The sequence below is a fragment of the Pithys albifrons genome, chromosome 1 (assembly GCF_047495875.1).
Source record: "Pithys albifrons albifrons isolate INPA30051 chromosome 1, PitAlb_v1, whole genome shotgun sequence".
NCBI classification, from domain to species: domain Eukaryota; kingdom Metazoa; phylum Chordata; class Aves; order Passeriformes; family Thamnophilidae; genus Pithys; species Pithys albifrons.
Window position 1 is genome coordinate 85457213 of NC_092458.1, and position 22454 is coordinate 85479666.

At 45.8% G+C, this 22454-nt stretch overlaps 1 protein-coding gene across 3 annotated transcripts; it reads right to left on the reverse strand.

Moving 5' to 3' along the window:
* Positions 1-1721: 1721 nt before the first annotated feature.
* LOC139672898 (solute carrier family 2, facilitated glucose transporter member 3) lies at positions 1722-12739 on the reverse strand. Of its 3 annotated transcripts, none has more exons than XM_071557642.1 (10): positions 12575-12739; positions 9474-9569; positions 8017-8177; positions 7483-7723; positions 7148-7310; positions 6350-6537; positions 5875-5979; positions 5408-5509; positions 4957-5160; positions 1722-4392 (listed from the first exon to the last, which is right to left on the reverse strand). In XM_071557642.1, exons 1-10 carry the CDS (start codon positions 12587-12589, stop codon positions 4309-4311), a joined length of 1359 nt encoding a protein of 452 aa, XP_071413743.1. In that variant the 5' UTR covers positions 12590-12739; the 3' UTR covers positions 1722-4308. The 3 variants fall into 3 exon arrangements, with proteins under 3 accessions (XP_071413743.1, XP_071413735.1, XP_071413752.1); XM_071557634.1 differs by having other exon boundaries at positions 1722-4468; positions 12575-12738; XM_071557651.1 differs by lacking the exons at positions 8017-8177; positions 12575-12739 and having other exon boundaries at positions 1722-4468; positions 9474-9565.
* Positions 12740-22454: the final 9715 nt, after the last annotated feature.

Below are 22454 nucleotides of genomic sequence, written 5' to 3' on the forward strand. Positions count from 1 at the left end.
GCAACTTTTTGTGGAGGTAAGACTGCAGTCCTGCTTGGATTCTCAGCCAGATACCTTCCCAAGTGAGAAGCAGGCCCAGCTACTGAAATGTCTGCAACTCAAATGTGCTCTTTTTAGAGCACAAAATCAAATATATAGATTTGTCCACTGGACATGCAGCAGTGAAACCTACCTCCCATAAAATGTGGTGGTTGCTTTTATTTCAGTGGGGTTTTTTCACATTTCTTCTCACAGAAATAAACTGCTGTTCTTGCCTGGTACACAAATTTGTTCAACAGAAACAGCACAAGGAAAAAGTGACAAATGTTGACAGGGATGCTGTGACACTATCATGCTCTAGCCTGTAATAAGTACTGAAACCTTTGATGAGCCTGCTGTCACTTGTGACCCATGGGGCCTTCTCTTGTCCACTCAGCAGCAATTTCACTCCTGGAAGGGTTCTCAAATTTCTCATTTCTATGGTGAATTGTGGTGACCACAAGAATTACCTACATGCTCACTTGGATGCAATGAACAGTTTCTACCCAAACCAACACATCTTCATGTATTCAAACCATTTAATTGCTAACAGGTTCTCCTTTTGAAGCTTCCTTGCAATTTTCAGAAATACCCAGATCTAAAACCAAGCCTCATTTATCACAAAAACTACACAGAACATTTAGGGCTCAGTGAATCACATGCTTTGGCCTCAAATGATTTTGCTCTCTGCTTCCCATTTTGACAAAGAAAACCGAAATGTTAAGAGTTAAGTTTGAGCTAGATATGCTTATGAGTTTGGATGGCTAGGCTTTATTTTTTTCAGCTCAGCTAGATTTGAAAAACAATCCTAGACAGATTAGCCCAGAGCACTCCCCAGCTCCAATGCTGGTTGCATACCAAACTTAGCAAAACATAGGGACAAGCTAGCAACATGCAGCAGCCAGTAACATCAGGTTTCAAAAAGTCTGTACTGGATCTCTGTTATGCTGAGCTTTGTCAGACTTTATATTATTCCCTACTGTTTCCTTGTTGCAGCCTGCTGACTCCAGAGTTACATTAGCCAGATTCCTGCTCTAGGGTACCCTGGGTTCTGCCACCATTTTCTTCCTCTCACTTCAATCCATACTTTTCCTATGAAGCATATTTTATTTCCTTTTTTTTTTTTAATGAATTGTTCTTACAGTTTTCAGCCATAAAACACAGGCATAGGTTCCTCGGACTTGCTGGAAAATAAGTGGATGCCCAGTGCTCCCTGGGCAAGAGAGCTTTGGATGAGAGCAGTCCATAGAGCCAATAATGGGCCAAGGAATGCTCCAGTCCCTGAGCTGTGGGATCAGCTCCTGGGAACTGGCTGCTCTGTGGAGAAGAGAGCAGGGGCAGAGTAATTTAGCTCTGGGGAAGATTCCTAACCTCTAGCCACATCCCCTCTCCCTGTTACTGAGAAACACTAGGAAAGTATTTGCATGCAAACAAAAAGATTTGGGCAAACAGGAACCAGAGGTGCAAATGTTTTTAGTTTAAAAACTCCTAAGGAATAATAGAAAGGGAACTGAAGTTGATTTGCATGGAGGCTGAGAGGAATTATCCTTTCCACTGGAATAAAACAGCAAATTCAGAGTACTGACCTAGCCAAAAAGGTTGCAGGGTAGACACTGATGATATTTCAGGGTGTAGTTCCAGGCTGTGATAAAGGAATAAGAAACAGAAGACCTACAGGGTAAAGGCAAAATCCAAATCAGACACTTATTTCATATTTTTTATTTCAAAACCAGAAAACAACCACATTAATAAGCATATAAAATCCATCCAAAATATTCACAATGCTGTTACAGAAAAAGAAAATAAAGAGATACCATGTGAGAAAGGCCTACACACCGGTCCAAGCCAACACACATCTGATGCAAAGTATGGAATGCTCTTATGCACAGCCATAGGGGTAATTTCCTAACATACAGATACCCCACATAGAAATACGATGTCTGGACGTGTTGGAGGGTCAAAGGAAGGGCATAGAAATCTATGTAACTGAGCCAAAATATCAAAGTCAGGACAGAAGTCTTCTGAGAATAAATATCTGGCATGTAAGCCTGATAAAAAGCTAGGTAAAAGTGGATGTAATATGATTCCATTGTGCAAAGCTGGGGTACTTCAAATTAATTCATAGGAAGCATTTCACAGCAGCAAGTTTAACTGATCTTTGCAGCTGTATCATATTAGGGAAGGTAGAAAAGTCATCACTAGTTACTGAAAATGTCAGACAGACCCCCCAGAATATACATCAATGGGAACTTCTCTAACCTGATCTGAAGCAGTACGTTGGCAGCAAAGCTTGGCCTATCCATGCCACAAAAGTCTTGCTGTCCTTCCTACCCCTCTGAGCCTTTCCTCCTTTTACCTACATCAGAATCTCTGCGCCTGCCTCTCTTCTAGGACATCCAGAAACAAATTCCAGCAGGTAGACCTGAGTTTGATCAAGTCCAAAACTGCAGACTGGATGCAGACTTGATCTTAAAGCAGGAGTTTAAATTGGACCTACCTCTGTGCTACCTTTAGACAGCTTGTGCAGGCCTGAACAGGCACACAACTGGAGTCTTGACACAGCACTGCAGCTACTGAAGTAAAGCTTCCACCCCTTGACTGCAAGTATAACTTACGTGCTACTTTTTGCCTACCTGAACTGAACTGTGCTCTCTGGGCAGCCAGGGTGGGTGCACACACACTCTCAGCAGTATGACAAGCAGGGAGACTGACATTTACTGATGCACAATTATTGTCTGCCACATCCCTTTTAACAGAGGCACTATTATAGAGCTGTACACACCTACACAGCACACTGGTGAGCACCACAACATCATGCATATCTTCCAGAGAGGATATACAGGGCAAAAACATTTGGCCTGCGACCAAGCAGGGGACTGAGCACTACAGATCTTTTATACTACTAAACTATCAAGTTTCAGTAGCTCTGTTCTCTAGTTCTGCATCTCTACCTTTATGAATTTACATGTACCATAACTGACCATGCCTGTGTCCAGAAGGGTCGTGCTACAGGCCTCTGTAATATTTATAGGAACAATTGCTAAGAAAATACAGCTTTGAAAAATAATTTTTGTCCTTGCGCTCCTTTAAGTAACAATCTGCAAATTTCAGACTTTATGACCTACTAGAATACAACAGAGAAGCCAAAAACAAAATAAAATTAAGAGAAGGCAGGAAAAATTACCTTCTGGTTAGCAATTACCACCCTCAATCATCCATAGAATGCTTAAAACCATGTCTGAAAATATACTCTAACAACACCCATTGTAAGTTGCAATACCACACTTTCTAATAAACACTTGGGAATAGTTATTTCAAATAGCCACCAAAAATCCCTAAGAACAGGGATTTTGGTGGAGAAACATACCTTTTCTCACAAGTACACAATTCTTTGAATTTCTTTCTGGAGGGCACAAGTAACTTAAAGGTAATGTGCATAATTAACTCTGTTGTACATACCACCCAAAATGCTCAGTCTCCTTTTTAGTACCACATTTCTCCTTTACAGTCTTATTGCACCTCAAGTCTACAGCATCTTTTGTTAGATTAGCTATTTCTCTTAAAGGTCTTCAATTTCTTTATCTGTACATTTTTGTACACCATTAAAAAAATAAATATTTACAAAGTGACATACAAATAAATAAACTGAAGTAAAAGTATGTTTTCAGTTTGTCTATACAAAAAAATAAAAGAGCAGGAAAAATATGCATGTGACTTGGTCCCCTTTTACCTGAGGCTAAAAAAAGTGCACACTGGATAGGAAAAAGCAATCTGGCTTTTTGGTAGGCTTGCTAAACTCCAGTGTAACACTGTACACATGTACACAAAATAGACTCAAAGGGCTGGGGACTTGTTTAACGGGTCACTTTAACTCACTACAAAAATAGTAATTAGATTCAAATACATAATGGTTGCTGTGTGCATAAGGATGTCAACCTCAAATGGCAATTTTATGTGAGAAAAGCAAAAAACATTGCCAGCTCTTCTCTGTTCTCCTGATATTTGTGACAGGGAAGATGAGATTATTTTTGCAAATGCCAGGTGCTTTCCAGTATGGCAGATCACCCATATCAGATTTGCTTAATGCTGGTAAGCCTGGCAGAATGGGCGAGCATGTGGGTGAAAATAGCAGCAATTGAGGAGGGGAAAAATGTCCCAGTTCTCATGGTTTTCTTTGCTCATTCCTTTAATGACTCTTTAAGCATGTAAGAGTTGAAGAATGGGTGTTTGATGAATCTTAGGCAACTTTGTTAGGTTGTATGCTGTTGAGCTCCACCATGGGGTTCTTCTCTAAAGGGGATGTAGGGTTGGATGCTGCTCGTCCTTCAAAGCCCCTGGAGATGTCTTCAAAAGTCCTGCCCTTGGTCTCCGGCACTTTGAAGAATGTGAAGACAAAGAAGATTACCAGGAAAACAAGGAAGATGAGGAAGACATAGGAGCCACATAGTTTCTGCAGGGAAGACAAAACCAGGAGGTTTTAATTTGAAAATAAATCTAAATGCAAGGCCATTTGCTGTTGACAGAGCAACATTCCAACAACTTTCTCCAACAATGCCCTTAGTTTTTCTCATCACAGAGTTTTTTTTTTAAATGAAATCATGCTCCTATGGGCTTGTGAAAAACTTTAATGTTCCTAGGGGTGATCAAAATTGAGGCTTTTAAAGGGAAAGCCTTGATATGCTAAGATGGCTCTTTCAACTGTTTGAGACACCAGCAACAGCACTGCTAACCTTCAGTAACAATCACAATTGACCTGGGGACCTCTGGAAGACGCACGAGCCCTCTGCTCAAAGCAGGGACAGCTTCCAGGTGAGGTAAAGTTAATAAAGGTCATGGAGTCATGTGGTGAAGTCTCCAAGGATGGAGATTCTACCACATTTCTGGACACCCATTCCAAGTCTGCAGTGCTCTCACAGTGCTCTATAAACCAGGACTTACCTCTGCATAGGGGAAGAGCATTCCTACCAAGAAATTGGAGGTCCAGTTCGAACAGCCAGCCACTGCCATGGCTGCAGGCCGTGGGCCCTGGCTGAAAAGTTCTGCAACAATGAACCATGGGATAGGGCCAGGGCCAATCTCAAAAAGAGCCACGAAGCCAAAAGTGGCAACAATGCTGATATACTTGATCCATTCCACTATGTCCTGCAAGGGAACAAAAAAATTCCAGTTTGAGGCAAACATGGCACAACACAATGCCAGCTCCAGTGTCACAACTAACTCAGCTGCACTGTGGACACTGTAGCAGCTCCCAGAGTTAGAAAATTGCACTCTACTGCACACTCAGATCTAGTGCCAGCTCTACCTGCCTACAGGGCAGCAGAGCAAAGCAGAGCAAAGTCTTATATGTCCTTTGCTGGGGTAACCATGGACAGAAGCACTGATTACTTACCTTCAGAGCTAAAGCTACAGTCATAACAGCAGCACACACAGCCATGCCACCCAAACCAACCAAATGGAGGGTCCTGCGCCCTGCACGCTCCACCAGGAAGAGCTGGGAAAATGGTAGAAGAAGAAAAATCCATTACTTTGGTAGCAAGAGCAAGACAGGCTCCCTTGCTCAGTGTGTCCTGCACTTCTTTCTCATCTGCCTGTAACCCTCAGTGCAGGTCACCAAGCTGCTCTATCCTTAGCCCAAGTTTTTCTGCTCTGGTTCTTGCTACTGTTTTCTCTCATCACTTCTCCCCCGTGTGCTTTTTCATCTTCCCTTTCATCTGCCCACCTCTCCTCCCACAAATGCCTTTGATGCATTCTGTTCTTTGCTCCTACAGGTCATTGCATAGCTCAGTGCTTTGCCATGGCCTGGCTACTTGTCTTTAGCCACATCTCCTAAAGAGACCCAGCCCCTGTTCCACTCACCGACACAACAGTGAAGACCGTGTTCACCACACCAGCTCCAATGGTGGCATACACAGGCTGTTTGATGCCAGCTCTTTCAAAAATGCCAGTAGAATAGTAGAATACCTGAGAAGAGAAGCAAAAGTTAGGCACAGTCATGATCTCATGTTTCAGAGCACGTCCCTCATTCTTTGCCTCATTGGCTTGCACACCCCAACAGGGAGCTTCTAAGCAGCACTCCACAGTATAAAAGAGCATGCTTCCAGTCAAGGTTCATTCACTTGGTGCAAGGCTACAGTGTCTTGCCAGGGTGCGTGAAAAGTGAAGGCCAATATCCACCTTCCATTTCAGCCATCTTTGCCATATGACAGAACAGAGACCTCCAGTCAAGGCACAGAAAGGTTTTTGGAAGTACAGTTCTCTCTGCAGCAGTGGCAAGTGCAAGTTTAGCCAGAGACAAGAGAGGTCCAGCCGATGGAACAGGAAGATAACTCACAGCATTGATGCCCGAGAGCTGCTGGGAGAGCTGCAGCATGATGGCAATGATAATGGCTTGACGGTAGTTTGGGGAACGGAAGAGCTCTGGCACAGTTGCTTTCTTCTCCTGAGACATTTTAGCACTTTCTTCTTTCATCTCCTGGATGTCTTGAGACACGTCTTGTGTACCACGGAGCTTCTGGAGAACTGGAGGGAGGAATCAAAAAACATCAGGTGTCATACACACACCTACTGGCCATTGGTGCGTGTATCCATCCCTGTTATTTCAGGAAGGGCACAAGAGAAAGAGTGGAACACCTGCCAGTTGGTGTTTGGGGCTGCTACATGGGAAGGACTAAGTCTCTGCATGCAGCCTTGCTCATCTTTTCAACACAAGTCAGGGTGCCGTGATCAGCATGGAAATCAGCCCCAGGCCCTACTCATGTTGATTGATCTCCAAGCTTATATTTGATCCCAAATTCTGTTCATGTTCTTGCCAGAGCTGATCCCAGCCCTCCAAGCATCTTGTTTATTTCCTGCCTTTCAGGAGGAGGTGGCAGAGTAGCAGCAGCTTTTCCTGCTGCTTCCCACCAGGCCAGGTGCCACTCCTCACATCTTAATCCCACCTGGAGCATCTGTTGGAATGCCAGATTTCTCATACTTTCTGGCAACCTGAAGAATAGGAGGGTAGGCCTGATGCCCTCTGGGAGTCACACCCTAATCTGCCACAGGCTCCAGAGTCAGTCCTGGCCTCCCACTCAAGCTCAGTGCAGGCTGGGAGCCAGAACACTGCCCTGCCCCTGAGATGAGTTCTTACCCGCTTGTGCTTTCTCTTCTTCCATTTTGTTGATCAATAGGAAACGGGGGCTTTCAGGGCAGAATAGAAGACCTGCACATTGCAGGACTGCTGGGAGGACAGTGAACCCCAAAAGCAGTGGCCAAAGTGCTTCAGTCCCCATGATTGCCTCCAGGCCAAAGACCTACACCAAGAATTGGAGAGATATATGAGTGACTTAAACACCTTAATTCCTCACTCCAACCGCAGTATTACAGGACAACATACTGCACCTGACGGCAAGTACAACCCCCCTCATCCTCCCCCAGCCCTCCTTTCCCTCCTCCACAAGCAGGATCAGCTTGTGGCAAGCCTACCTGAGCCACCAGGATGCCCACAACAATGCCCAGCTGGTTGAGGGTGCCAAAGGCTCCACGGACGCTGGTGGGTGAGACCTCACTGATATACATGGGCACGAAGCCTGTGCAGAGACCGCAGAAGACGCCAATAATGAAGCGGCCAATAATCAGCATCTCCACTGCTTTTGCTGCCTTAGAGAAGGCCATGAGAAGGCCACCAGCAAAGGCCAAGACATTCACCAGTAGCATGGAGTTCCTCCTGCAAGGATAAAGATGTCAAGACTGAACTTAAACTGGCAACAGGAAAATCACTGGGAGAGGGATAAACCTGACCATAATCTCCTGTCTCAGGGATGGGAAGAGAACAGAATAATTCCTATTCAACTCCCACCTTGCCCTGAAACCCTTTCTTTCTTTTTGCGGCCTACACATTCTTGTTTCCTCCCTAGGCATCTCCTTCTCCCTTCCTCTCACCTCTGCCCTCTTCCTCCCAACACTTCATCATAGAAGGGAAAAAGACCTTTACAGACTGTATCCCTCTCCCCAGCTTACCTGCCAAATCTGTTGACAAACAGGCTGACTGAGAAGGAGCCAATCATACCCCCTACAGAGAAGATGGCCACAGAAAGGGACCACAGGGAGGTGAGGAGCTCTTGGGAGACAGCGCTCCCACTCCTATCTGACAGGGTTTTGTTGAAGAACGCACGGATGATCTGCAAGAGATCAGGTGGAGACAGAGTCACAATCCTGAGGGAGATATTTTGCACTGGGGAGAGCAGAGACTACTGTCTTCCTTCTGCCTCTTACTGCCATGAAAACAACAATAGAGCACCTCGTACTCCCCCCAAAAAACCCAGTAGACAGCACCAGTCATATGAGGGGAAGATGATGGTACAGAAAGAGGAAGCAGCAGTATGAGGGAGTGATTGCATCACTGAATGCAGGGGGCAGGCAGGAGACACACAGGACAGAACTGTTTATTAGGGATAATAGGCTTATCTTCTGAATATTTTGGATCGGGTGAGTCACTGGTGGTTCTTGGGAGGAGGTGTGACAGCTGGGAGTGAAAGGGAAAAAGAAAATGTGAATAGAGAATGGAAGGGAGAACATTCTGGCAAAACCAAAACACCAGCAGCAGAGATGGGCTTTCTGGTAAGGAAATAGTTAGAGACACAAGGCTTCACTGAAGTAAGCCTGAAAAAAGGCGTTATTTAAAACAACCCTTTGTTGTCCTGTGGAAAAGGAACAGGGCCATGATGCTGATTTCCAAGGCACCCTGTTAGATAATGAGGGAAATTCTGCATGGGCTAGGGGGGGACAGAGTGTCTGCCCCCAGCAGATGGCAGCAGGACATTAGGTAGGGAGGACCGACCCCATCCCCCATTGGCCGGTGATGTGACATCTCTTCCCGGAGACAGGGTGGATGTGACTCAGTTCTTGAGGAAGGAACCATCTTAAAGTTACATGAAAACCACATCTCTCATTTTCTTCATCTCGCCTTCTTAGGCTACAGTCATGAGATTACTTGGTCAGAGTACCCAAGTCACAATTCTGTTGCAAGCACTGAATCTATACTTAACACAAGGAATGAACAAACAAGTAAAATAAAGAAACCTGAAATAAACTAAACTAGGGCAACTGTAATCCCTACCAACCCTAACTGTTTTTTGCACTCTGCTCTCTACATTCCTTCTGCCATGGCTGGTTTTTTCTGACTCAAAAATGAAGTGGCTCACGTTCCTCCACATACCACATATGGCAGATGGAGCCCTTCTGCCCTCCCTTGCTCCTAATTAAGTGCACACAGAGAGGTTAATTCTCTATCTCCTCCCCAAGTTTGCCCTTCTTGTCCATTGTTGTATTTGGAGGGGGGGGGGGGAGGGAAGATTAAAATGTCTTACTGAGTTCATAAACCAGAATCAAATTATTAGCTTGGAAGATAGCTCCTCTCCTTTGTACACCATTGTTTTCCCATCAGCCCCTCACTCATACAAGCTCATTCTTCTCACCTTCTCAGGTGCATTGATTACACCAGTGTTGTACCCAAACTGGAGAGATCCAATAGCAGCAATGCAAACAGCATAGACAAGAGGTGCTGTGATTTTCTGTGGAAGGAGAGAGGAAACAATTATTTTGTTAATATGTCTTTCTATACAGCTTGAGTTACTCTTCAGCATAAACAGCATCTGCAGCATATAAGTGCCACATGCAAGTGCACTGAGGGCAGGGAATGGGCTTTTATCCAGCAAGTGTGAGTACCAGTAGCATCCCCTGGAACCCCCGCCCTGGAAAAGGAAATGCAACTGTACAGAAGGAAAAAAAGTTCTGTGACTACAAGTAGGAAGGCTTGTCAGGGCCTCCCCTTTATTATCTCCTGACCTTCAGCAACTATTCTCAGCTCATTAGTAATGAATACACTGGCTGCATTAGTAGCTGTTATTTTGAGTTGATCTGCTTTGCAGAAGCTTTTGCTGATCTCTGGCATGTCATGAAAGGAGGGTCCAACTTCCCTGTGACAGCAGACAAGTTCCCATAAACTCAGATCTGCCCATGAGCTACACTAGCAGTCACTCGTAACAGTTACAACATGCACTCTTCAGCACCAGGCTTGTTTTTCCCAGGCTAGAGCTTCCCAACCCTGCCCCAGGGCAGCTGGCACAGCAGCCTGCCTCAGAGGTGGCAGCTGCTGCCAACCTTCCCGTTTATTTTTCTTGACGCTGTGGCAATAGTTGGTATTTAAAATGAAGCACACTCCCTGGAATTTCAGTATATGTGAATCTCCATTAAACTAAAATAAAAACTGCTGAGCCCTCAGAACCATGGAGAAAGCTTGAAGGTCCAACCCTCAGAAGTTTCACATACTGAGAAATATGTCAGTGAAAAGCATCTGACATTTTATTCATTTTTGAAGCTTGTGGCATTTCAGCCAGCTCTAAGTGAGGGAGGTGTGGGGGAGCAGGTGACTCAGGAATTGGCACTTAGACGACCAGTGTTTGAGTTGGCACAATTTGGAAAGATCATGTTTCTGTCTCAGGAGGGATTGGAGGCTTTTCCAAAAATATTGTCCCTTTTCAAAGACTTACCAAATATTGTACTTAAACTGGCAGAATAAAGTACCTGGAAAGGCCTACTGTCATAGCTCTTCCAGTCTCTCACTTTCTGGTCCAGCTCTAGGAATAGGAGCTCCTAAAATTGCCCAAATTGCCAAAAGGTTTTTGACAATAGGCTTCTGCCAGTGCTCATACCACCTTCACCAATCTTTCAAGTCAAGCATGTATGTGCTTCTGGCCTGCACAAACCTAAGACATCTACCAGTTTGGCCCCACTAAAGAGAAACTGGGGAAATTACTCTCAGGCATGGTTTCCCCCACCTACTCATGTAAATGTTTCAAGGCCGAGTTCTCTTCCTGCCGAGGTCAGTAATGGAGAAGAGGGGCCAGGGGCCAGACAATCACTGAGGCAGCATTCACACCGGAACACACCCTGGCAGCAGTCTATAGGCATTCTCCCTGGCACCCTATGACTGCTCCACTCATCTTTGTGTTGAGGAAATGTGGCACAGAACCACAAGGACACAGCTCTGTCAAAGCCTCTGGATGCCTGTAAAAGGGCATTACGGTATCTAAGCACTTTTAGGACCCTAGGCCAGGTCATCTGTAGCCAGCAGGTATAGCTAAGCTTCAAACAAAAATCTTCAGCTTTCCACATCTTCAACTCTAGAGCACCTTCCCCCAGCACTCTGCTTTGTCATGGCTCGCAGTGATCACAGCTGGCCCTTTTCTTCTGACTGCAGGGACCACAGGGTACCCCTTACCTAAATTGTACATACATAAGCTATGAGGAGGTTAGTTGTACTACCCTCCTTCATACTTCCTTCTCCTGGCTGCTGCCAGCCCTCCTACCCAGTATCCTAACCACCCAGTCATCACATGGCATGACCTATCCACTCCAGAGAGCCAGACCCAGACCGTGATCTAATGTATGGATCATTTGTTACTGTCGCAAGTGCCTCACTTCCCTAAAGGCAAACAGGGAGCTCAGAAATAGTACAGCTACACCCACTCTATCTAAAGGCTCAAGACTGAGGTCTGTACACCAGCAAGGAATTCAAACCACCACCCCTCCCTCCGACCACAGGCATCAGGAGCATTCAGTATCCAGGAGATGCTCCTCATCAGTTCGCCTCCACTGACTGGAACCTCAGAGCTGTACAACTTGTTGAGTCCGGCGGGACCGGCCCCGCCGCACTCCTCTGAGCGACCTTGACCGGACGCTCCTCTTTTCTCTGCCTTATCCTCCCGCACTGCCCACATCTCCCATCAATATGGCGATGAAGGCCTCGGCCTTCCCCGATTCTGCTGTTCGCGTCTAACTATAATCCCCCGGCATCCCGCGCCCGGTTCCGCTAGATACGTTCAAACACACGCAGTCACAAGCTCACGCCACTGCTGTACAGCTCACTCACAGCTGCAGGGCAACTACGATACCGACAAATGTCCCCTACTCTCCACAGTGGAAAGAGGGGAAGGATACGCTTTGCCACCTTCTTGAAATTGAAAAATACCTTTATGAACTACACCACCACCACCCAAAAAAAAAAAAAAGCTTTCAAGAGCAATCGTCCTTTCAGCATCCTAAACGCTGGGACAAGCCGAGTGCGGCGCTGCCAGCAAAACAAACCTCGTGATCAATACCTTAAAACACGGGCAGCATCATGTGCATCATCAGGCCACGCGCATAAAACTAAATCGATCTTGCGACCTGCAACAACCATTTCTAAACTGTGCGCCCCCACCGTCCCCGCCGCCTGTGCTCCCGCACATGGAGGCTTATCCAGAGGCACTGACCGAAGGGCCGAGCAGCGGCCCTGTCGGCACCACCACCGCATCCATCTTCACTGCAACCAACAGAGACCCGGCAGCACCGGTCACCGAGTCGGCAAGGAACCCCGGCCGCCCGTCGGTCGCGACAGTATCCCCGCATCCCCCCCTCCCCGACCTTCCGCCGAAGCGGCCGCGGACCCGAGCGGCGGCTGCCCGTCGGGGATCGCCTCGCACTGCCGCGGCAGGGGGAAAAGAGGACGACAAGGAACCCGCGCTCCTCATCTCACCTTTTTGTCATCCATCGTCGGCGGCTTCCGAATAACGACTGAGGGCGAACGGCCGCCCGTCCCCACCTAACGGAACCCGCGAACAAGAGGCGGCTCCGCGCCCGCCCACGCCCGAGACTTGGTGCATACCCGCCCCGCGCCCGACCGCGGATTTATAGCTCTGCCATGGAGAGGCGGGAGGGAGAGGAGGGAGGGGCGGGGCTGCCCAGCATCCTGTCATTGCGAGAGAAAAAAAAAAGAAACACCCCCAAAAATCACGAAACATCCCTCCGAGCTCGCACCACTCTCTGACGAGATCTGCGTGCCGGGCGGCCGGGCGGTCATGGAGCGCAGGGGGGCGGGCGGGGGCGCGGCCATGGAGCGATCTGCGTCCCGCTCCGCAGGGAGCGCAGGGACAAGGACAAGGACCCGGACCCGCCACACCTCGGATGCCACGCGCAGACGTTGGCTAATGGTACAATGCTGGTGGTTTGTGCAGAAAGCAGCTGCGCGACGTAAAGCAACATCTTTATTATTTATTGTATTGAAAAAATAAATATATTTATTATTCAGTCTGTAAGCCAAAGCAGCAAGGCCGGCAGTGACGGTGCAGTCAGCCACACAAACAGCACGGGCAGAAGCCTGAAGTCAAGTGCTCTGCTCTGTGCGTGCTTATCCCACCTCCCAAAGCTGTGGATGAGGCACAGTTAGGTTTGGGGGGACTTTTTTTTTTTTGCTGTTGTTTGGTTGCATGTTTTGTTTTTAAAATATTTTTTCCTAAGATGCTAGAATCTACGGGGGCAAAGCTGAAGCTGCATCTAGCCCTAGACTTGCACCCTTCCTTACAAGGGCATGTACTGACAGGACAAGAAGGAATGGCTTCAAAATGACAGAGGGCAGGTTTAGATTAGATAATAGGAAAAAAGTCTTTACTGTGAGGGTGGTGAGGCACGGGCAAAGATTGTGCAGAGAAATTGTGGGTGCCCCATCCCTGGAAGTGTTCAAGGCCTGGTTGGATGAGGCTTTGAGCAACCTGATCTAGTAGGAAGTGTCCCTGCCCATGGTAAGGAGATTGGAACTAGATGATTTTTAAGGTCCCTTCTAACACAAACCATTCTGTGATTAAATCAAACCACTCTACTGTGCTCCATAGTCATTTACTGTCTATCCTTCAAGTCAAATAATTGCCAAACTCTTCCAGGAGAATAATGAAGGGCTGTGCTTTGAATCTCAGGCAAAACTGCTGTCAAACAATAAAAGTCTTCACTGCATTAAGAACCTGTCAAGGACTTCAACTTCAGAAAATGGCAACAGCTGAGAGCCAGGGAGGGGGAAAGGACATCAGGAGAAAGCTGACTTATCCTGTTTTTTCATTGATAGAAAAAATACCTTGAGACCAGACACTTCTATAATCAGATTCTAGGGAGCTGAAACAATCACACTTTAAATTCACTTCTGCTGTTTATTTGGCTTGGTCACTTGGCCACACATAAACTGGAAATTAACAGGTCAAAGCTTTCCCTCACTCACCCTCATAAATAACCTTTTTATTTTATGGCATTTATAAGGGTGAGTGTGATTCATAAATACTCGTGGAACATTTATGTTTTAGGTTTGTGTGTTGTTAAAATATTCCCAGCGGAAAGAGTTGTGTAGAAAGGCAAGGGATGCCTGCACAGTCCTCTTTCTTCGGCTATGTGACAAAAGCTCCTCTTCACACCCACAAAAGAGCATGGAGAGACAAAGGCAGGAGGGCTCCAGCTAAGACTCTGGCCCAGCTACTCTGAGACCCATCACAAGAGTCATTAGCACATCAAAGACCCCATTTTCACACACCCGGAGGAAAAGAGGCACAATGCCAGGTGACAACCTAGAATTAAGGACTCAGAGGAAGGGGCACCCTGCCTGGGCCAGGTGCCGTCCCAGGAGAGCCATAAGCCCCATTGTCCAGGTGCGAAACCCATCACAAAGCCAGAGCTGGAGCGCCTTTCAGACTGGGGGAGAGGTGATGCTACATGCAGGGCACCGGACACCTTACAGGATGCAGGGAAAGAGAATTCTGGGATTGCACAGGACTTACTATGGGATGTTTACGGGAGAAAACAAAGAGGGGAAAGGGAGACGTAAGGGGCAAAAAGGGGACAGTTGCATGTAAACTCTTAGCTGGCAAATACAAGTGTCTGGCCTTGTCCTGAACTTGATTAGCACAGTTTGTCCTGTCTCATTAATTTCTATTTCTAACATCTTTCCTTGGTGAGATGCTGTCTATTTAGGGGTGGGGTGTTGTGTATGGAGGTCTGAGTGCCGGGTCACAGTGGCCCCTGTGCCCAGGGCGCATCGAGTACGGCAATGGTATGAGCACTAATAAAGGTCCAGACAGAGAGCTGGCAAGAAGGTGAAGTGCCTGGGTGCAGGGGTGGCCTGTGAGGGAGGAGCTGCCTGTTGGAGGGACCAGGACAATCCCAGCCAGCTGCTGGACAGACCGTGGGGTCTGGGGGTCTACAGGGTTGAGAACCACTGGTGTCTGCTTGTTTCTAAGGGTGAGGCCATGGCAAACTGGCTACAGGATTGTCCTGGCCAGACATGCACACACCTGGATCCATGTGTCTGTCTATGTGTGTACCAGCAACAGGAGTGGGGCTGCAGCCTTGTGCCAGCATCAGGGAAACTGGTATCTGGAGTCAGACTGAGTCCAGCTCCTGGAAGGATTCACTTTATCATATTTACATATGTACATATGTATATTTCCCACTACTGGACCCCCATCCTGCTTGTTCCATGAGGCCATTGATGCTGCTTGTGTAAATGCACTGTGTGTCAATGTAGATTCAAGTGGCAGCTGTGTATATACATGTGCATATGTAGTGTATGTGTGTTTTTATGCATGTGTCTACATGGTCAGCCTTGCTACTCGTTGCACCTAGGAGCAAGGAGGTGTGTCCAGTCTAATTCCCTAACACTCTTCATTTGACTAATCTTGGCTCACCTTTGTTTTTCCTTTTTCTAGATTATTTTCCATTTGTTTGCAAGCATAGCAAACTCCACCTCGAATATGATCACTCAGCCTTCTCAAACTCTGGCATTAGCTCTGGAAATACTAATTTACTGGTTAGTGTCAATTTTTGAACTGCAATCTTCTGAAATGTCCTCATTTCTTGTTCTTAACCCACATAATCTGTTGCTAGTGCTGAGCAATCCAAACTTCAAGACTAGATTACATACGTACATACATAACTACCAGTCCAATTTAGAAGCAATAAGAGTTTAGCTGAAAATTAAATTAAAACACACTGAGTAGTACTTCTTTATTTTACAGAGCTGGCAAAGTAAACAGTAGAAAAAAGAGACACAAGCTCAAAATGCATCACTGAAACACAAATTTTCTCAAGGAACGTGGGGAAAACACCCATTTCAGTGAGTTTTGCCCCTGTCGACTGATATTTATATATTTAGATTAGAAATTTGCATCACAGGCTGTTCCTCCTAAACACCAGTTTCGTTTCTGTCCTAGGACACACACCTACCTCCCACATCACGGCTAATTCTCCTGAAGATCATTGTTGGGGGAAGTACCTTAACACCTCCTTAGCAGAGCTATCTGACACTGCTCAAGTAAAACTAGTCACCTAATCTTTTTGTGAATATAATGGTAATTATGCAAAATGCATTAACTGGCTAGGATGGAGGCCCACTGCATGTGGACAGCCAGACATAAGATTGCTAAGGGAAGGGCCAGGCAGAACCGGTCTGAGATAGAACTTGATGCTGGCTGCCCCACATTAAACACCAGTATCCTAACCACAGAGCTATGGGGATTGGGAAAGACTTGTCTTTTGCTTAACAAGCTTTTTTCTTTTTAGCTTTGAGAACACTTGCATGTCTAAACTAGTGCATGCCAACTAACGTTTCATTTCCAGGGAACTTATATTTTCTGAGGAAAGCTGGTTTAGGCAGAGAATCTGTATCTAACATTAAGCAAGAGCCACAGCAATGGGCAAGCCTATTCTTATTTTAATTTATCACAAGAGACTGGAGCTGGCAAGTGATCCCACAGAATCACCTTGCTGTGGCTTTTTGAAAATGCCAGTGCAGGTCCAGCAGGTATAGTTCTCTGGCAAACACATTTCATATACACAAGGCCTTGGCTCAAGGCACTAATAAGGAGGAGGCACCAAAAACTGGGTGTTGCAAAACCTCACATTTTTGATCCTGACCATGCCTCCACAACCTAATGGGAACAGAGACTGATCAACAGGAATTGATCAACCACTGTGCTGTCCAAGCTCCTGGCAAGCTATATTTCACCTTACATTACCTGCTTTGTCGAATCTGCTCAGCTTTCAGTTCAGTGGTGCTCCCCATATGATGAAGCTCTTTCTAGTCTCTCTATTATGCCTCCAAGTTTAGCGAGCTCTTTCTCATGTTTCTTCTTATTTTGCCTGGAGAACAAATTCTTCAGAGATAAGAGGAGCGGGGACAAGGAGGATTACTATGCAGTGTTTGCCTTGAGAGCTGATTTTGTGCTTTTCTGTTTGTTGTGTTTATAACAAAAGAGCATTCAGAACAAAGGAGAGAGAATGAGAGCCAGCATGGGCCAGATGCTTCCCCCTCAAGCCATGAGTAACTTTTATTGTTGAGAGGAGGTTAGACGGAGTGGGGGTGGGGGGGAGGGAAAGAGGAAAGATAAAAGAAAGAAACAAGAGGATGGGTGGGATGTAGGCTGGCCGGTAAACAACAGAGGTTTAGAGTGAGAAAAGAGCCAATGGAGAGACAGGAGGCAAAAACAAAAAGAGGTAATGAGGCAAATAAAGCAAGTACCAAAGCAGATTAGAAGGGCAAGGCGGAGGAAAAAAGAAGCAAAGGCAGTAGCAAAATACCAGAGGCAAACAGGATAACCTGTGAGTAGAAAGAAAAGATGAACAGACAGAGAGGTACAGAAGAAAGTTACAGTATTACCCAACTGAAAGAGCATAGACATAGAACTGTAGAAATCATATCGTTAAACCAAAGTCAGTTTTAAATCTGCCCTCTACCACTGTGCAGTGTAGGTTGGAGCTGATATCTGAAATCTTTGCTAATAAACATAGTCAGTTAATCAAATCACTGAAGTAAAAAGTTTTTAATACTTTAACAATTGCTTGCAAAGGGGAAGTAACCATTATAAAAAAACCGTCTGTGGAAACCAATATTTAATAATATTCACAGAGAAGAAGTAACTTCTATTAAAAGAATAAATAGTTCTGAAGAAACCTACATGCTACAGAGTAAACCAGGAACAGTAGCATACCACTGAAAATTCTGTTTCGTTTACCTATCTCGGTGCTACACAGGAGACTTAACAAGCCCCAGAAAGTAATCTACGGTTTCCTAGTCCCACTTCCTATAACACTTCAGGCCTTGTCCTCTTCTTTTGTTTTGATTGGAAAAAGACTCCTGACCAACATCTAGACCACAAGCCTGCTCTTTCTTTCTGATTGATGCTGCCTGTGAAACCAGGCTTTCTACCAAAGAGAGGAACTATATATGTGTGTGTTTGCCTTTTTCATTTCTTATTTATTTATCTTGTTTTATTCTAACATTGGTCCATATCTGAGAATAGCAATCATTAAGTATGTGCACTGACTCACAGAGAATGCTGTAAATTTATTTTGTTCCATAAGCAGCTACACTTCTTATGATCTGTCTCAGTTTCTGCCTCCTTTTTGCTGGAATGTGCAGGTGAACTACATCTGAAACTGCCCCAAAGCCTTTGTCCCAGTCCTGGATTGGGTTGTTGCAGCAGCTGGGGTGGTGGAGAGAGCAGCAAACCTGTGATGGGAGCTCACAATGAGCTAACAGGAGGCTGCAGGACAGGAGTGAGAGACTTTGGCCAAAATATCTATGGTATGGGTTTTTTTTATATATCAGCCACTGCATCTCACTGTGTTTTTCTCCACCCTGAGCAAGAAACTGAATTTGAAAGGCAAGGTGTGAAAACAATCTGGCTAATGAAGTTCAGTTAAAACCCATCAACATAAGAGAAAAAAAATTGTACCAAGGAGTAAAATTATAATGATAATTTCCTAGCAAAGTCCTGAGCAGCAGCATAGCAATTGAAAGATACATCTGGTTCACAAAAGGGGTTGGGCTTGGGGTCAGTTCATGAGGAGGCCCAGAGTGAAACAGAAGGTATGAGATAGAGGGAATTAGGGTTGCCAGTCAGCTGAGACCCCTTTCCTTCCTTCCTTTTCCCAAGAGCTGAACAGTACATACATAAGGACTGTGTTTTTTCTCATAAGAATTCGCAAAACTAATATTTACTTCATATTTCTCAAGAAATTATTATATTTGGATGGTGAAATATTATTTCTTAAGAAGAAAGAAACTCTCTTTAGGACGTGTAGGGCACCATGCCAGCCTGATGAAAGGATGATAGGAAGTTTGACGAATGCAGCTAGACAATGTTCTCTGGCTGCTTAACCAGCTGCAGTGTTTCAGTCACACAGATACCAATCAGAAAGCACAGCCTTCCTCACAGCAGCATTTTATGCCTAGCCTGGTCAATCCAGCACCGGTGGAATAGGTGCTAGGGAATGCTGCCTGCTGGCACATGAAGCCAGTCTGGGCCTGCACCCCATGGCACGGAGTGGAGCTGTTTCATCAGTGTAAGCTGCCTTATCTCATGCCCTCATTTAGGCATAGGCATACTTCTCACACCCCTGCATTAGTAAAACTACACGCAGAGTGAGCACATACACATACAGTGTGCAGAGCTGAACCCACCCACTATACCTACACACTCCCCAGCAAATGCACACCCTAAGACACACATATATTGACACAACAGCTCAGACATAAAAACACAAAGACACACTGGGCTCAAGCCAAGGTGAACATTCACAAACGCCACTCTGGAGGCATTTCTCATCAAGCCATGTTCTTCTCCCAGGTACCTGACCTGAATCACGCTACATTTTCCAGCAACAGAGCGAAGGATTGTAGCCTGGGGCGGAGGGGAGCAGAGAATGTGAAAATGGCTCATTGAGATCACATGTGGTTACAGCAGCAGGATTCACAGAAAAGAAACAAAGCCCCTGGCTGACCCTTCTCCACTTCCCTCATTACTGTAATCTAAAATTAGCAGCTGTTGAGCTGGAAACACTCAGTGGGACCGGAGCCTCCCCTTATCCCTACGAGGGCTTGTTTTACCTCGCGGGCTAACAATGGCTAGGCCAGTCTATCAGCTGGAGTTTATCATTCCTCTCCCAGCACCAGATGCTCTGAGCTGCCCCATGGCAGTGCTCTCCTCTCCCCCCAGGTACAGCATCCCACAGCTTGCTGTTCAGTACCCAAGGGCACAAAGAGCAGGCCATGCAGGATGAGACAAGGGGTGATGTGAAGAGTCCTCCAAAACACCACACACCACTCCTGTGCTGAGATCCAGGCAGAGCAGATGAGGAATGATGAGATTAAATCCATCTTTAGGAAGAGTTGCCTCATGCAGCCAGTCCTGCTTTGCATCATTGGCAGGGTCAACCACAAGAAATGGGGCAGGAGTGACTCCGGCATGCATTGCATCCCATCCCATCCCATCTCATCCCATCCCTTCTGCCCCACCCCACCTTGAAAATGGGGTGTCAACAAGCCTGAGTGGGTTCCTTCCCTTAAGGTGCCCCTTCATTTTATACTTCCCCGTTTTCAGAGAAACACTAGATGTTTCCCAATTTATGCTCTGTCTCTTCCCCAGCCTCCTTTCTCACCCTCCAGTGATGCTGCCCTGCTCGTGCAAACCCTTCTGGCTCTTGCATTGCTCCCTCTGGGTGCTGCACACACCTTCTGTCCTCCCCCAGGATCATTCCTGCACCTTTTCACAACTCACCTCCACTCCTACATACACGTGTATCTGCTTGCCCATGGCCCTGCTCATCTCTTTGAAAACTGGTTGGTTACATTCAGCCAGCTTGGCTGTGTGAGGATGCTGTGCACACAGCTGCTCAGGTGTGTTTCTGTGGGCAGGCAGAGGATTCTCTGGGGCCTGTTGCATTATGGTTGCATTTCTATATAAAATGTTCACATCTGAGTAACTTCATGTTCTGATAAATAAACAGCTATGTAATGTGTGTTGTTGCATACCTGTACAAACATTAGCATATCTGAGACTTCCAGTGCATAAATTCATGATATTAAAATCTGTACATCTGTTTTACTTTATGTCCATATATATATTTCTACACATTCTTTTATTTCTGAGCATACATTTAAATATAAAAAGAAATTTGCACACATGCTACTTCATACACACAAAGGTATGTACATATGCACGTGATCACATGAGTGTATACATAATATATAGCTGTGGTTTTGCTTCTGTTTGCTTGCTTGCTTGCATTCATGTATCCACTATATTTGTTTGTATACACGCATTTCTGTGTACTGATATTCAGCTGTTCCCTATTTGAAAGCCTGTATTTTTATTTTTATTGTTTATTTCTACTGGGCACAGTTTGTCCAAACCCAAATGTTAACTTTCAAATTTGCAAAAATAAAAGTAAAACAAAATCCTATACAGAAACTTCTGTAGGTAATGAAGGAGGGTTTTTTCTTTGTATTTTGTTGTGCAAAAAAGGTCACTCTACAGTGATAAGGTCTCAAACCTGGAAAAAGGGAGAGCTTGAACAGTAAAGATAAGATTTTGCTGAAAGCATTAAGAAAGTTAATACTATTGACCAAATCCTCAAAAGAAATCTGTACTTTTCCAATCAGATGTGAAGGGCAACGCATTTAATATTTTTCATCACCACTTGCAACAGGGTAGGTCACAACTGCTGCACTGCTCAGCTACCTTTGCTTTACAGTGAAGTGTAAGGAGAGCTCCTTCATGCAACTGCCAGCAGAGGTTGTTGTGGGAATTACACAGGAGCCATGGCTGCTCTGGTCCAGGCCTCTCCCAAGAAAGCTCTGGGAACCAGATAGGTCACAGAGCTGGCTTCACGGTCTCATCCTTTCAATCCATGTAACTCCAGCAAGACTATTCATCCCAAAATACTATGTTTGCTCTGAACCAGCTCTTACTGTGGCCCTGTTTCTCAGGAAGGAATAAGTCACCTACTGAGAGGTCAGGGACCAAGAATAAGCTTTGAGGCAGAGATGGTTAAAACATCTCCAGTACTGAGGATCTTTAAATTCGAGTTCCCCAGAGACAACACATATTATGGGACAGCTGTAGGAAACAGGCTTGGCACTGCTCCATGGCTTTTGGTCTATGACAACAGCATCCATGAGAAAGCATCTACACCACTTGTTCAAGTAGGGCCTTTACTCTTGGAGTCATTCCTTCCAGGGATTAGGGCAGACTGTACAGGTATGTACTGCATGGAAAACACCATCAGTCAGCTCTGACTCTGCTACAATCTGCCTGAGCAGACAGGCAGTGGACAGTGGGGATGAGCTGCCTGTCCCACAGCTCCAGGTAGGGCTGAGGTGGTGTTCACAGGAAAAGTCAACATACATCTGTCCAGGAGGCAAAGTGCTTGGCCTCAGGTCAGTGCTCTGCACAGATTTGTTCCAGTTTAATTGACCAGGCGGGAACAGGGTGCACTTTGAAAGACATTATACTTTTGAATTAGCTCTCCTGCCAAGTGCATTATCGCTCTACAAACAATGTGAGTATGGGGAAATGCACCTGGGAAAGCAGAGACTAGATGCATACAGTAGGAAGAGTGTAGATTCCTCTGTTGATGACACAGATAAGTAGAGCTGGCCATTACCTAGCTCAGAAATCAAACTAAAGAAATGAGCTGGCAGGTCTAGGATAACAAGGAGCCATAGGGCAGAGACTACGTGCTGGCCAGTCCAATAACCCTGGCTACAGACAGGGCTACAAGAATGCTAATAAGGGAACATACAGAGGGGATATGCAGAG